Source organism: Mustela putorius, unplaced genomic scaffold (genome assembly GCF_011764305.1).
Source record: "Mustela putorius furo isolate JIRA1106 unplaced genomic scaffold, ASM1176430v1.1 tig00003896_pilon_pilon_pilon, whole genome shotgun sequence".
Lineage (NCBI taxonomy): Eukaryota > Metazoa > Chordata > Mammalia > Carnivora > Mustelidae > Mustela > Mustela putorius.
This window is the reverse complement of record NW_025422045.1, coordinates 4,480,294-4,496,912: the sequence shown is the minus strand read 5'-3', so window position 1 is coordinate 4,496,912 and position 16,619 is coordinate 4,480,294. Positions and strand designations below refer to the sequence as shown.

The 16,619-nt window shown below is 37.0% G+C and overlaps 1 protein-coding gene across 4 annotated transcripts in view; it reads left to right on the top strand.

Annotated features, from left to right (window-relative positions):
- The first annotated feature begins 5,011 nt into the window (after positions 1 to 5,011).
- ICE2 (interactor of little elongation complex ELL subunit 2) overlaps positions 5,012 to 16,619 on the top strand; it is a 63,072-nt gene continuing 51,464 nt past the window's right edge. For 2 of the 4 annotated variants that reach the window (XM_004758779.3, XM_045067520.1), the window contains exons 1-5: positions 5,012 to 5,142; positions 6,091 to 6,225; positions 8,398 to 8,502; positions 14,854 to 15,115; positions 16,179 to 16,298. In XM_004758779.3, coding sequence (XP_004758836.1) covers positions 6,185 to 6,225; positions 8,398 to 8,502; positions 14,854 to 15,115; positions 16,179 to 16,298 — 528 coding nt within the window. In that variant the 5' untranslated portion in view covers positions 5,012 to 5,142; positions 6,091 to 6,184. Of the gene's footprint in view, positions 5,143 to 5,863; positions 6,004 to 6,090; positions 6,226 to 8,397; positions 8,503 to 14,853; positions 15,116 to 16,178; positions 16,299 to 16,619 lie in introns of those variants that run through there. The other 2 variants (XM_045067518.1, XM_045067519.1) reach the window with 2 other exon arrangements.

Sequence of the window (16,619 nt, the reverse complement as noted above, 5' to 3'; positions counted from 1 at the left end):
CCCCCCCAAATTAGACTTCCACTTTTAATATGCCCCTGGGTCAAATGGACCAGTGCAGAGCTGGACTTGGCTTCTCATGACAGGTCTCTGAAAAGACAATATGCTGTGGAAGGTAACTGCTGATGTGCTGAGATGCAGCTGGGCACGTTCACTTCCCCTTTTGAACAAGAAAGTGGAGATGCGGCCCATGGTCTAAAAGAAACTGTTAATATAAGTTCCCAGAGACGAGAAGAAAAAAACTTTCTTACCTAAGGGATTTCAGGAACATGGGAGGAAGCAGGAAATTTTTGTCAAGAGAACACTCCTGGATTCCAGAAGAATCACACTGATGGATCCTCAGCTTTTCTTAAGGCAAGCCTAGACTCTCAATATTGGCGCGGTCCTCTGCTAAATTAACATGCACTCTAATTTCACTAGTTGTGAGCTGGAGAAAAATCCTTTTTTAAATTTCTAATGTCATTTATCTCTGATGTTGGAAAGAGATAAAAGAGTCTTACTATATTTAGACTTTGCCTCTGGATTTTTTTTACTCCTTAGGAAGGGGACTGTTATCTCCAATACAATATAGTCATGTCTTAGCCATCCACTTGTTGTTTATCCACTCAATGGGCTCCTCAAACAACATTATTAATTCCAGGATGATTTCCTCTTTGTGGGGGAGCAGTTGCTTCAACTATTCATTGTTCTGTGCTTAAAGAACAAAAACTAATTTTAAGAAGATCCTCACCCAAAATTATGGTGGTAACCTAACAAATCTCACATCTACCTTTTCTACCATTCTGTCTTTATCCCTCCAATAAAATACACACTGTATTCTAAAGATAAAGCTAAATAATGGCTTGCTTATCTTACTTGAAATGATCTCTTTGGTCATCAGCCTCTCTCTGTGGGAGGATTAGAGATCCCCTATAAAAAGATCAGGGTTCAGATCAACAGTTCTGGGTTGTTTGTTTTTAGTACAGGGACTATGTGATACAGTACACTATGAAATACACTTCACAAAATATCATCTTCAGAGTAGAAAATTTTGAACATGTTAGCCATTCTCCTCTGAAACCGGATAGCCTGGGCCAGAGCACTGTGTTGGTTTTCAGGAGTAATGATAATTCCCTTCCCACTTGAAATACATTTGTTGCTGAAAATCCAGGTTTGAACAAATTACTGTTGGAAACAGTATTTCCCCCAATAGCTCTCAATCGATTCCTAGATCAAAACCTCTTGCCTAGAGAACTATTTCTGAATTCTCATTCTGAGAGGACCTTATGGATGATTTTAAGTTCATGAAGCAATTCTCTGAGTGAGGTAGTTGCCACACAATCAACTCTCTAAGACTTACTTCATCGCAAATCAAGCAGAGGGAGTTCACTAGGTAAAGAATAGGAAAATGATTTGGTGCTAATAAAAAATAGGTGATCATGCATATTTCTCTGTCTTGACTTGGTCCACAAGAACAAATACAACTGGAAGCAACTGTAATAACTTCAGTTAGCTAGGTGGTTGCCATTTTAAAAGTTCTTTTTTGAAATTTGTTTCAATGAACCATTTTATAAACTCAAGTACCTACTGTTATAAATTCTTTTAAAATGAGATTGATTTCTCACTTAACTTCTGTATTTGTTTTTCAGTTTAGGAAGAACAGAAAACCAACTCTTTCTTCTGCCTAAAAATCCACAGAATAAAATATGATCACTTTGGAAAATATTTTGGTAGGGTCTTACAGAGTTAAACATAAGTTAACATACAGTCCAACAATTCCACTCCTTGGTGTCTGCCCAAGAGAAATGAAAATACAAAGTCCACACAGAGACTGGTAAACAAATGCTCATAACAACATTATTCGTAACAGCCAAAAAGTGGAAACCATCTAATGTCTGTCAACCATTGCATGGATAAACAAAATGAGGCATATCCATAAATGCACTATAATTCAGCAACAAAACTACTAACACCTATTGCAACACGGATGATCTTAAAAAATATTCTGCCAAGAGAAAGAATCCATATTGCATAATTTTACCTATATGAAATGTCCAGAAAAGGCAAATATATAGAGATGGAAAACAGATTTGTGTTGGCCTGGGGCTGGAAGGTAGGAAGAGAGATTAACTGCAAAAGACACAAAGGCCTTTCCAGGGTAATGGAATGTTTTAAAACTTGGCAGCGTTGACCGATGGTTGCAAAACTCCACATATTTACTAAAAATTAATGAATGATACAAATAAAATGGGTGAATTTTATGATACATAGATTACACCTCAATAAATCTGTTCTAAAAGTATGTACTCACAAGGCACCTGGGTGGCTCAGACATTGGGTGTCTGCCTTTGGCTCAGGTCAAGATCCCAGCGTCCTGTGATTGAGCCCTGCATTGGGCTCCTTGTTCAGCGGGAAGCCTGCTTCTTCCTCTCCCACTCCCCCTGCTTGTGTTCCCTCTCTCGCTGTGTCTCCGTCAAATAAATAAATAAAATCTTAAAAAAAAAAAAAGTATGCCCTCATAGACACACACACATACACACTCGTTTCTCTATCACCCAAAGTTCGACGTCCAAATTCTCTAATATGGCATGAAGTCTCTATCCCCTTCTCCCTTTCCAGTCCAATGGCTTTCATTTCCCACACACACACAACAGTGCAGTAGCTTTCCCCCTTCCCCAAAACATGCAGTGCTGTTTTACATTTCTGCACTTTTTCCCTACTGAAAAGCCACAACCCCTTCTCTACACAGAGAACTCCAACTCACCTTTCAAGACGCAATGTAAATTAAACTTCTCTGAACTGGCACCTAAGCTGTCTCATCAGAATAAGTTCCTTTCTCGTTGTGTTCCCAGAGAATCGATATATTTATATGTGTGTATGTGTGCACGTGTTGTGTGCGTGTGTGTATGTGTGCCATTTCTTATTTGTATTGTAATCATCTATTTACAATGCCACCTCCACTGTGGGTTTTTGTATTTTTGGAAGGCAGAAAAAAAACTATATGCTGACTATTTTACGTTGAACATCTACTCTTTGCAATGTACTTTTTACATGTTACTTCTAATAGTCACAACAACTCTGTAGGTGAGATATTACTGTCTCCTTTACCCAATTAGGAAACGAAGGCTCAAAGAGGAGACACATGTGTAGGATCACACTGGCAGTGACCAGGAAAACTGAGATAAAACTGGTATCAGCTGGACTCTAAAAATCTATGTTGTTTTCACTAAACTGCTTCTGGCTCACAAGTAAAGCATAAAGAAGAAAGGATACATGTATCTAATGTATTGTAATGGCAAGAGTTATAAGACCTGATTTTTAGCATCCATTCTATCACTGACCATTTAATGTTGGAAACGTCATTTGACAACCTGGACCTCAGTTTCTTTATCAGGAAAATAAGTGGGACTAGGTAATCTCCAAAGTTCCCTCTGGTTCTAAAAATTCTGATTCTGTGTGCTATCTTGCAACCACCAGAAATCAAATACACCAAATCAGAGCATGCTCTTTGATGATAATCTGTAATCTCAACACAGCTCATGTCTGGTGATGTTACCATAACACACTACTATGGACTGATACCAGCAGCGTAAGTGCTTGGACAATTCTTGAGCTGTTTCTTGAGCAGCTGTTAAAGAGTAGGACAGGACTCTCAATTCTCTCTGACTACATGCTTCATGAGATACTACCCAACACATGGAATTCTACACTGCCTTGATGTCCATCTCTGTCCTAGCACAGGCTAGGACACTCACCTGATACAGGCTACCAGGTCAGTGCCAGCCATTGTTCCAGCTGATTTGCAAGTATTCACAAGCATTGCCTCCTAACATGCCTCTTCCCTACAACCCACTCAATACATTGCCAGATAAACTTTCCTGAAATATAGAAACTCCCACTGTGTCATTCCTTTGCTGATAAGCAACCTCCACTCCACAGTCCAGCATTTTATTTCTTGTACAATAAAGTCAGAATCCTGAGTCTGGTTTATATGCTCTTCTGTGGCTTAATCCCAATCTATTTTCCTCTACTATTCTTTATAGTCCTTGCATTCCCGGCAAAATAAATTACCTAAGGGTCACTGTATTCAAGGCAGATTTTTAATAGAAGTATAATTTCTGTGTAAACATTATTTAAACAGTATCATAAATCATTGTAAAATTTAAAACATGCTTTCCTGCTAGCATACAAACTGGACTTGTTCATGCAATAGGTTTACGCTGTTTCTTGTGCTGGTCTCTTTCTAAAAAACGCCCTTTCCCATGATCTACATATTTCAAATTCTTCAAATGAGCTGCCATATCAAGTTCCCAATGTGGTAACTGACATGTAAGTATTCATTATGTTATCTTCAGCTATCCAAAGCTGCTTTCTGTCCCTCTCCTTAGTAATTTCTCTCCCTCTCTGAACTCATACAATCTCTCTTAAGGAGCTTACTACTTTCTATGTTGCTTTTTATTTTTTAATGTGAAAGAAACCCAATGATCAAAAGCTCTTGGAAACACGGGTATTGGGCCTTAGTCCTACGTGTACCCAGCACCAAACACAAATTTTAAAGTGCTCAATAGATATTTCCTTAGTGAATGAAAATAAAATTAGTGGGGAGACACCAGAGTGGCTGCTGGTAGAAACTGACATCTGGAAATAGAGTGGGGATGGAGTGGAGGTGCTATTATATGCCAAGTACCATGCAGAGCACAGCTTCATCCATTACTTCACTTAATCCTTTCCAAACCCCTAACGAGGTGCTGATGGCTCCTTTTTACAGATGAGGAAACAGGGATAGGGAAACTAATACATTTGTCTAAGGTCACAACCAAGTGTGTTTAGGTCTTCCCAGTACTGTACTTGTCCCTCTTCTAACTTACAATCCCCTGAAAGTCAAGGACTTTTCTAGGACAACGCATAGCCCCTAGCCCCTTTCGCGGGAATAGCCCCAGCAAACCCAGCCTCACAGTTTCCAGCCGAAGTACCCGGAGTACGGCAGTGAAGAGAACACGGACCCCGCCCGCCGCATCGCTGGTGACGTCATTACGCAAGAACGAGGCGGCGCGGCCACGTCCTTTAAATAAGGCCTTCCGAGGGCGCGCGCGACAGTGAGAGGAGTGGGGTGGAGCGTGTGGAGTGGGGGTCGCGGCCCGGGCCAGAGCCGCCGCGGACCACGAGGTGGGCGGAAAGGATGCCTTGCAGCGGAGACGCGGAAGGGAGGGCGCTGCCTTGCAGGCAGGCACGCTCGTGAGGGCGGGAGGAGGGAACATGGCGGCCCCCTCGGCCAGGCCAGGACCCTCCGCTCCAGGTTTTGGCGCGGCCCCCACCCCCCCGGCTTTGCTCGCCCCTTTACTTGTCTTACTGGAACCTTGTTTCTCCTTCCGTCCCCTCTCCCTCAGCCATTCCTTTTGTCTTCCTTAGCTCCTCCTCCCCAACCCCAGACGGGGTCGTAATGTGAGAGGTGGATTATTTGGGGGCAGGTCAGGCCCCTCAGGAGAGACCGACTCCTAAATTTGACTGCTAGGTTCTCACACTCCTTTATCGGTACGTTTGAGGGTAACAGGAGAAGCACAGAACGTAGAGTGGTCAAGTCAGATTTGCCATCCAGGTGATTCCTTTGTATGATTCTGTGAAATGTCATTTAAGTCACCTGGACCTCTTTCTCCTCAAAAGTGAGGTTCTTTTTGAAAGATTCTTGATTTCCAGGGAGATTTTGTCCAGCATTGCTTGCCAGAATCTTGTCCCACAACTGTGTATGATTGGGAAAACGGAAGCAAGATTTATTTGGGCAGTAAGGGAATAGAGGGGAGCTGAGTTAAGACTTAAGCCCCATGCCCTTAAGTGATCTAGTATATAAACAATGAGAACACCATTCAGTTTTGACTCTTCATTTCCACAGTGAGTTTTCTGAAAGTTAAGTTACTGGAGTAAGTTAAATGGAAAAGGGCTCCGACATCAGCTTCCTGTTCTGCTGCAAAGAAACTGGGGAGTATTCATCAGTGTGCTGTATTCTGTTTTAGGTGTCCCTGTCAGTTGAGGGTAGGTGTTACAGGTTCTTAACACACTTAACAGCCCCTGCCCCAGCCAGTCACCTGCTTTTGATCTTGACCTTTTGTTTTTCCTCAGTTGAGTGTAGATTCTGGAGAAATTCTGCCTCCGCTGGAGTCTCCACTGCCAGGCAGCAGAATTGTGAGATAGAGTGAAGCAGAAACCTAGGAATATGAGCTCCATGATGGCCATGGGTGAACCAAGGCTGAACTGGTGAGTTAAATCTGTTTGAAATCTAAAGAGGAGTGAAGTGGGACTGGTGGCTGGATTAGGAAAGGAGGGTTTCTGGTCTGGAGAGATTTGGAGGAAACAAAAAGAAAATACTAGTGGCTCAGACTGTACCCTGGTCTTACTTGCACGTACTGAGTACTTTTGAGCCATAGCTGATTGCACTTCCCTCCTAAAATGATAAAAGTTCATCACTCAAATTGCTACTAGATATAACTCCATCATGTTATTATTTTTCGTTCGTCTCTTAGTGAAGGACTGAGGCTAGGACTCTCTTGCGTTCCAAGAACCTTGCCCATTTCTGTACAACTAATAGAAAGACCCTCTTTAAGAAGAGACAAGCTTCATTTTATTATATGAGAACCTATCCCCAAGTGATAATATAAATGCATAGACTGTGTTTTAGAAGTGTATGAGAACTTCACAAATAGACGACTTGGTAAGTGTAGTTCTGTAGGACTCTAATACATGTGCTGTTCTAAATCAATTTAACACAGATTTACTGAGCATCCACTGTTCGCTAGCCAAAGAGAAATACTGAATTTACAAGAGATGACAAAGATGACTTATATAGTACCTGATTCAATCAGTATGAGCTCAATAAGTTTTTTGTTTGTTTATTGCAAAGTGCTCCTTTCCCCCCAAGGAGCTCGCTATCCTTGAGCCCATGAGTTTGTTTTTGTATGATATGCAAAAACCTTTTAACTGGGGTGCCTGGGTGGCTCAGTGGGTTAAAGCCTCTGCCTTTGGCTCTGGGTCATGATGCCAGGGTCCTGGGATCCAGCCGGGAATCAGGCTCTCTACTCAGCAGGGAGCCTGCTTCCTCCTGTCTACCTCTCTGCCTGCCTCTCTGCCTACTTGTGATCTCTGTCAAATAAATAAATAAAATCTTAAAAAAAAAAACAAAACCTTATAACTTAATGAGCTTTCACAGAAACAGTACCATAACACTTAATAAGAAATCACTTGCTTGCATAGCAAGCAAGACATTCTAATTTTTATCATTTATACTTTAACCATAGTTGTGGGGTTTTTGTTTGTTTGTTTTTTGATAAACACCTTTAAAAACAATCAGTGTGGGGTAAATAATGCTAAAATTTCCTGTGTGGGAATGGGCCAGCCAGAAGTTACCATTTAATATATTGTTCTGTTTTAAATTTTAGGAGTTGTATACATTTAAGCTCCTTATCATAATGAATGTGTTCAGATGCTGCACAGATGCTCTTAAATGCCATTGACATTATGAAACCAAATGTAGTTTATAGCCTTTGCACAGTATTGTAGCCCTTGGAACTACGTTTTTCCACAGAATCTTAATAATCTTTGTCCTTTCTAGGTTACGGTTCTCAATGTTTTTAATTCCTTCAACCAGCATTTATTGGTTCTTTACTATATGTAATATGTTATATCTAATTATGATGTTATAGGAAATCATATAAGACTTTAGAAGTGGTTTTAGCTGAGTCACACCATTTATCACATTTGCCAAGTTAATGAGAATAGGTAGGGTAGTTAGTCTTTGTAGCTGCTGTCTTGTGACCTGGCACAATAATGCATGAAACAAAATTAAGTTGAGAAGTATTTTCTTTCAGCAGCCAAACATCTTAAATGTTATGCCACAGAACCTGAGGTGAGCCCTGCCTCTGACAGACTATTACTCTACCTCAGTCTGTTCTGTCTTTAACTCTTAAGTATCTCTGATGTTTAATTGGTTTTTTTAAGATTTTATTTATTTATTTGACAGAGATCACAAGTAGGCAGAGATGCAGGCAGAGAGAGAGGGGGAAGCAGGCTCCCTGATGAGCAAAGAGACTGATGTGGGCTCAATCCCAGGACCCTGAGATCATGACCTGAGCTGAAGGCAGAGGCTTAACCCACTGAGTCACCCAGGTGCCCCTTTAATTGGGTATTAATGTTAAAAGCAAGGCTGATTATTTGAACAGGAGAGTTTCAGATTGAGCCTAGGCTAAAAGCTATCCAAGTAAAACATCTAAACTCAAACATCTGATACATGAAATTAAAATTATTAAGAGGTGATTATCTAGGAAAGGGGCTGTAGGGGGCATGTAGTTGTAAACTACAATTGTACCATTATGCTGCTTAGTCTGGCATGAGATTTTGAATTTTCAAATATAAGTAAATTACTTTGTTTCACAGGGATGTTTCCCCCAAAAATGGCCTTAAGACATTCTTTTCTCGAGAAAATTATAAAGACCATTCCATGGCTCCAAGTTTAAAAGAACTATGTGTTTTATCTAACAGGTAATATATTCATTTATTTTATTGTTTATTTTCATGTTTGACGTTATTTTTCTGATAATTGAAGTTTCATATTTGTATCCACTATTAAACATTCAAATTCTAAAAATGTAAAAATTTAAAAATGGAAGAATCCAGTACCCAAGGATGACTGGTCTTTGGTATATGTGTATTTATATATATAGATATATATTAACAAATCTTTTTGGACCTTTATCCACACAGATATAAAAACAAAAATGAGATCATACTATAAATAATGTAAAATACTATAAAACTGTTTTGCAGTTTGCTTTTTTCATTTAAAATAATATTTCATGTATCTTTCCATGCCTCTATATATAGCTTAATCTTAATTGTTCATAATACTTTATTATATAGATATATTTTTAACTTACTTAGCTAGTCTGATATTGCAAAATGTGTTCCTCTTTTTTGTAATTATAATAATGCATTGAAATTTTGTAATAATTTTTATAAGATAATTTCATAGAAATTGAGTTCAATCAGATGGCATAAGCATTTTATATTTTAATAGATACTGCTCAATTTCCATGGATTTTTTTCCTCTCTGGTATGAGCATGCCTATTGAATGATAATTTTCCCTTCTTACTGCTTGCTTGCCTGTAACATCTCTTTCCTTTGTGATTGGCTATTTCTATTCTGTTGTGGATGAGGTTTGAAACCAATTGGGTTTATTAGAATGGACTGTAAATATGCCAAGTGAGGAATGGAAAGCTTCTCTAGAGGAGCTCAACATTTACTTTCATCTTTCTCCATTCATTTTGCAATTGACGAAGCGTATTTCTAGCCTCTGTGTGGAATGGGTCCCCATCTGTTCCTGCCTTCTCAGTACCCTTTCTGTCAATTAGCATCCCTTCCTACTGCTCTATTTTCATTTTTTCTCGATCAGTGTTTAAAGGTGCACAGATTTTTCCTGTCTCAATCCCTGGACTCCGTGTTACTTTCTTACCTCTTCTGTTATTTGTACTTAGATTTCTTGAAAAACTTGTATGTGTTTGCCAGGAGGAAATGAGGGCAAAAAAACTATGACATGCAAAAAATGTTTAACAAAATGGCAATAATAGTAAGTCCCTCCCTGTCAATAATTACTTTAAATGAATTAAACTCTCCAGTCAAAAGACAGATTGGGAGAATGGATTAATAAATCATTTGGTTGCACATCTCACTACATTTGCTTTCACTGAACACCCTCCTCTAATCTGGCCTCCACCCTCATTAGTCTACTAAAACTTCCCCTCTCAAGATCATTGGTGGCCTCTCGACTATGAAGATATCTCACTCTCCTAGTTTTATGGTGATGGTGGTATTTCTCAGTCTCCTTTGCCATATTGGCTCATTATACTCCGGAGCTTTTAAGAAATACTGATCTGGCATGGAGCACTGGGTGTTACATGCAAACAACCATGGCAAGAATGGAAAGCTAAATGATGTACTAAAACTATAATGATGTTTGTACAAAAACTAATGATGTACCATATGGTGACTAACATAACATTAAAAAAAATTTTTTTTAATAAATAAAAAAGAGAAACAAAAAGAAATACTGATTTTATACTCTCAACCCATACTTTTGCATCTGAACCTTTAAGGATGTCTGTGGAATCAATTAATAGACCCCACTGATACTCATTTATAGGTTGTTTCCATTCATTTCTTATTAAAACACTGAGCATCCTTTTTATATATATGCTGGTATTAAGTAGGGTAAATTCCTATAAGAGAAAATATGTATATATTTTTTGTTTTGATAGATGCTACCAGAATGCCATTGAAAACCTTTTTTAAATAGGGCTATTTTGATTCATCAGATGAATAAGTAAGTTCACATAAAGGCAAGTAGATGTTGTAAAAAGAGGCGATTTTAAAAGCAACATTCTTGCCTAAGTGCATAATTATATTGTCTTTGCTAATATCACTTATAAAAGGTTGAGTAGATCCCACATAAATGCATCCAAGGATTTTTAAAAATATATTTGTTATTCAACTTGTACCATTTCTTGAGGATAACTTAATTTCTTAAAACTTATTAACAGAAAATTGCCTTTGTTTATTTGAATCAAAGAGTATTACCAATTATAGTATCCTGGAAGATGAGGGTAAAAATGCATGTCTTCACCTTTTTTTGAAAGTAAAATGAACATGTATCTTTAAAAACAGAAAACAAAAACTTGTCACCACTCTATGTTCTTTTATCTCAGCCTTCATCTTTTCAGACTAAATATTTTTAATATTAATCTTCATCCTGTACTGCTTCTTAATTATTTCAGTTGTTCTTAAATTTAGCTCTAGTCAGCATGTCATAAGTATGGGTTATAGTCTGAATTATATAAGGGAGATGACATCTTGCTGGCAATTGCATACAGCTTCTAAAATATTTTCTTCTTAGAATATGCTTTGTTTTTCTTTATATTTCTGTATAGCACAAAATAATTAGTATAATTTACCTTTTAGCATAGAAAAAATAAAGACCTAAGGCACTGATTTCATATGTTTCTAATCTTTTTTGCTCACATTGAATTTTATTAAGTCTTGTTACAGTAAGGAGTGGATTTTCAGATTATTAAATTACAGACATTTAATTTTAACTTGGAAAAATTAGGAAAAATGTAAAATTTTTATTAGTCCTAATTTTGTGTTTTTTTGTGTTCTCTAACATATTTGGGAAAATACTTCTAATTACTCTGCTTTCTACAGTAGGAGGTTTTTATTCAACCCTTCTCCCTCTACTGGAAGGTGAACATTTACCTTTTTTTAAATTAAAGTTTCGATGTAGACACTTAAAACTGAATTTTGAGCCAACAATGGGGAAAGTGGCTTCAAATAAAAATTTATGAAATTTTAACATGTTTAATATAAAAAAGTATAAATCAAATTCAGGAGGTATAGGTAGACTTTAGATGTGGGCTAGAAGTACCATTTCCAAATGCTACTTAAAGAAGCAACCCAAATCAGTAGACTTGAAGCATAGGAGACTAAAAGTTTGAATTCTGCCTTTTTTTTTTTTTTTTTAAAGAAACTTTAAGCAAAAAAAGAGAATAGGTGGTTGACAAAATGAGGGGGGAAAACTTCAAACCATCAACTAAAATAAAATATAATGCTGTAAATGTGGATAGAGAAACCCTGTCAGATGCTTTTGGCTTGCACCCTGATGAAGATTTTGACAGCACTGCACTCGGAAATGATCTTGATGTGCTGCCATTTCATTCTTTGCTGAATGTAGCCAATTTAAACTGCTAGAATTTCTTGACATTCCTACTCTGGCATATCTGAGTCAGCATCTTGTTGCTGCAGCAGCTTAATTAAATTTGCCAGTTTGTGCCACAAGGACAGACATGTTCTCATATTCAGAGAGACAGCTGTGAAGCAGTATTGTTAAGAGTTGCGGACACAATACTGTTAGGTTTGAATAGCTCTCAAGACATTTTCTAGTGAGAAATCAATTTGCTGTAATACATTTCTCCCAAGATCAGCAGTTAATATTCATTTTGTTAACCTAAAATATGCTTATTTTTATACAGTTATTGAGAAACTTTAGTAGCTAAGTATGTCTTCTTTCACCTGTATTATTTTCAGAGCCAATCTAAGCTTCCTTACTTTAATTTCCAAAATTCTTTACCCAGTCACTAACCAGCTCTCTTGATTAGTTTTCCATCTTTAGTTTAGCTAAGATGGGGTTGGATATTTTGCTTTATTTTAGGGCCTTAAGTTTTATTTTTCTAAGAATCTTGGCACTTTTACCATAATTATTCTAGTATTATAAAGCTGATTTGAAACAAATTATTAGTGGTTTTGGATTGGGCTCACCCTTTGTCCAGACATAGATCTAGATTAATAATTCTCAGCCTTATCAGATCAACACCCTCCCACTTTTCGTAACAAATATTTATGAGAAATAAGATACCTCCTTTGCTAGCCTGAATTAAAATTCATAGGTAATAATAGCCACAGACATTATTTAAAATAATATCTTAGATATATAAATGTGAAATCAAAGGAAATAATTTATATATTTTAATATGTATATGCATAGATACTATTGCACTAGAAGGTATAATGAAGTAGGCAGATGCACCAGCTAAAATGGAAATAATTTATATATTTTAATATGTATATGCATAGATACTATTGCACTAGAAGGTATAATGAAGTAGGCAGATGCACCAGCTAAAATGAACAAGGTTGGATTTTTTTTTAAGATTTTATTTATTTGAGAGTGAGTGAGAGCAAGAGAGAGAGAGCATAGGCAGGGGCAGTGGCAGAGGGAAAGGGAGAAGCAGACTCAGCACTGAGCAGGGAGCCCGATGCAGGGCTTGATCATGGGACTCTGGGAACATGACCTGAGCTGAAGGCAAACGGTTAATCAGCTCAGCCACCAAGCACCCCAACAAGGTTGGATTTAAGAAAGGTTAATATAAACGATGCCATAGAAGAATAATAAAAATAAAAGAGAATAAAATGTATTGTTAGGATAAGTAATAACAGACCAGATTTGTTTGTGTATGATTAAAAGAAAGCCTAGGGGTGCCTGGGTGGCTCAGTGGGTTAAGCCTCTGCCATCAGCTCAGGTCCTGATCTCGGTCCTGGGATGGAGCCCCACATGAGGCTCTCAGCTCAGCAGGGAGCGTGCCCCCCCCCCCCCGCCTCTCTGCCTATTTGTGATCTCTGTCAAATAAATAAAATCTTAAAAAAAAAAGAGAAAGTCTAAAGGAAGCTTTGAAAGTTGTGTAGTATACTCTGATGCATTACATTACTGGCAGATAATATTCCTCACCTCTATCTACATGCCTTTAATTCTCCCTTCTTTTGTAACAACCAAGATACAACCACCATCTTCTGAAATTCCCTAAAGAAATTTATACTGTCGTATTTCAGAACCATAGCTCTAAGTATTTCTTGCCCCTCCCCGTTATCCCTCCCTTTTTTTTTTTTTTTTTAAGATTTTATTTATTTGATAGAGAGCACAAGCGGGGTGGGGAACAGCAGGCAGAGGAAGAGGGAGAAGCAGGTTCTCTGCTGAGCTGAGCAAAGAGCCTGATGTGGAGCTCCACCTCAGGATCCTGAGATCATGACCCGAGCAGAAGGCAGACGCTTGACTGAGCTACCCAGGGCACCCTTCCCCCCAATTCACTGCTTTTCCCTTCTCCCTCTTATTCCCTGATCATGTTATCCTAGGATTCTTGGTTACCTATTCAGTAAATTGAGTTTGGAAACCTGAGATCTCCATAGTTAGACTCTATTGATACACATATTTACTTATCTTTCTTCCCTATTCGTTTGTCTGATCTCATTTGATTGTAAAGAATGAACCAGCAGAGCTCCATCTTTCTCATTAGTTTCCCTTCCTCTTGTGTTGCTTACTTTGGAACTAAATCATAGCGAACAGTTACTCTGGTGGAAATTGGAATTATGGAGACCAAAGAAGTTTTGTTTTATGTGTATATGTATTTGTGTATTTTAAAACTTTCTCATTAAAAATGTAGATCACTACAGTTGAAACTAGGAATAGCGACAAATTATGAACAAGATAAGAACTTTGTGTTCATGTATCTTACTATTGTAGAAAGGTGTTTTGGGTTTTCTTTGTTTTTTGGAGTTTTTTTTTTTAGAAATTGGGGTATCATTTCATAAATATGGTAACAGGTTCTCTAGTTTCTAAAATCTCCTCTAGTGCATTTCTTTTTGGATAAGCCAGACTTTTTAGGTTCATTCAAACCATAAGGACACTTCCGTGGACTCAGTCTTGTATGGGTGATGAGGATTGTTCAACTTTTCTAAAACCACTATTGCTTCCATAAAATATGGGATACAGTGTTGGAATTTTCATTTTAAATCTTAAAGTAATTAAGGAAACTAGAAAATTTAGAATCTCAGTGAGTTTGTGAACCTGTAACCTAAGCGTATTCTACTTCTAGTGGCTTTTGTTCACCATATTAACTAATACAGCTTACTGAAGAATTTAAACTTTTGAAAACAACTTGCATTGTAATAAAGGTGAACATGAAATATCTGCAATTATAATTGGCAAGAGCAGTTTTCATCTGTTGAATAAAGGAGAAAAAGTTCAAATTGAATAACTCGTCTAAGGATTTTGCCTCTTCCTCTCTGTCAGATAATTGAAGGTAAACTTGTAGTGTGATCCTATCCTGCAGAACACTTAATTTACACCAAATGGCTGAACATCAAAATGCAGGTGGCAGAGTAGGATAATAATCCAGAATTTACTATGTTAATCACGCTATATTCTCCCTGGTGATTGAGAATCATGAAGTTCCATGATAGTAATCTTCATGTGAAAAGCACATATTTGTAAATTGTATTTTTTTTTCCAGACGTATAGGAGAAAATTTGAATGCATCAGCAAGTTCTGTAGAAAATGAGCCGGCAGTTAGTTCAGCAACTCAAGCAAAGGAAAAAGTTAAAACCACAGTTGGAATGGTTCTTCTTCCAAAACCAAGAGTTCCTTATCCTCGTTTCTCTCGTTTCTCACAGAGAGAGCAGAGGAGTTATGTGGACTTGTTGGTTAAATACGCAAAAATTCCTGCAAATTCCAAAGCTGTTGGAATAAATAAAAATGACTACTTGCAGTACTTGGTATGTATTCTATTCTTCAGCGTCAGTGAACAATATTTTAACTTTGCTTTCATGTTTTTAGGTGTAGTTGTAGTCACAAAAATGAAAAATTTAAGGAGTTTAATTGACAGAGCATTGGCGCTTTCATTCTTTTGCTGGTTCTTTTATAGTTCAGGCATTTTGCTCTGGTTCTGAGCATATTTCACTCCAGTTCATCTTAAGTACTAGCAGAACAATTTTACATTGCTTGTTGAACCAATTTTAATTTTTTGTTTGATTACGTTAAGTGGTGGTTTCAAGTTCTCAATTACATAAATGATGCTGTGTTGAACATCTTGGTTGCAGACTCTTTGTTCATATCTATAATTGTTTCCTTAAGATAATTTCTTTAAATTGCCAGATCAAATCTATACATATTTTTCAAGGCTTAGATATGCATGGGTAAATTGTTATGCAAAAAGTTTAAGCCAATTTGTTTATGCCACTCTTGCATGAAAGTTTTCTTTAAAAAAGAAAAATCTTCACTAACCCTGGATATTACCTTTTTGCCTCTAATTTGGTATGGAAAAAATGGTGATGCTTTGTTTTATATTAATTTACAGTGCTTACTAATGAAAATAAGTCTTTCCTTATGTTTATAAGCCATTTTTGTTTCTTTCATATCTTGCCTATTCATGTTTTTTGCACATTTTTTTCATTTGGATGTTTGTCTTTTTTATGTTAATTAAGAGCATTCTGTGCAAAAGCTTAATTCCTCAATAAGTAATGTAATATTAGTAATTTGCTCTTCTATTTTTTGTGGCATTATGTTTTTTTTTAAATTGAAGCATTGCTGATAGACAATATCTGTTAGTTTCAAATGTTCCTATAGTTCACTGTGTTCAGCATAGTGATTCAAAATTTGTATACATTGTGAAGTTTTTAATAATAAGTTTGTCATTATTATATAGTAGTGTTTACTCCTTCTCTGATTTCTGTTTTGGATAAGATACTTTTATTAGTCTTTATGTCCAAATTATTTAAGAAGTGGTTGTTTTTAATCAATCTTCTTATTCCAAGACATGTCTACTTTTTTAAAAATCAGGATATGAAAAAACATGTGAATGAAGAAGTTACTGAATTCCTAAAGTTTTTGCAGAATTCTGCAAAGAAATGTGCACAGGATTATAACATGCTTTCTGAGGATGCTCGTCTTTTCACAGAGGTAAAAAAAAAACCCAAAAACATTTATTTAAACTGGCAAGGAATAAGCAAAAACAGCATTTTAAAATGGGTGATGCTTCTGCCACAATCATATAAAGATACCAGTATTATCAATTGAGAGATCAAATTGTGTGTCAGTCTTTTATTCAGCATATATTTTAATAAAAATATTAGAACCTCAAAATCATATACACTAGTAGTATATCCATTTTTTTCCTTTTACTGATTGAACTACTAAAATTGAATTATATTTTATTCACATGGATGGTTTGATCTGATGCACTGCTTTCCCTTGTGAGAGAGTGGGTGTTTAAGGCGTGAC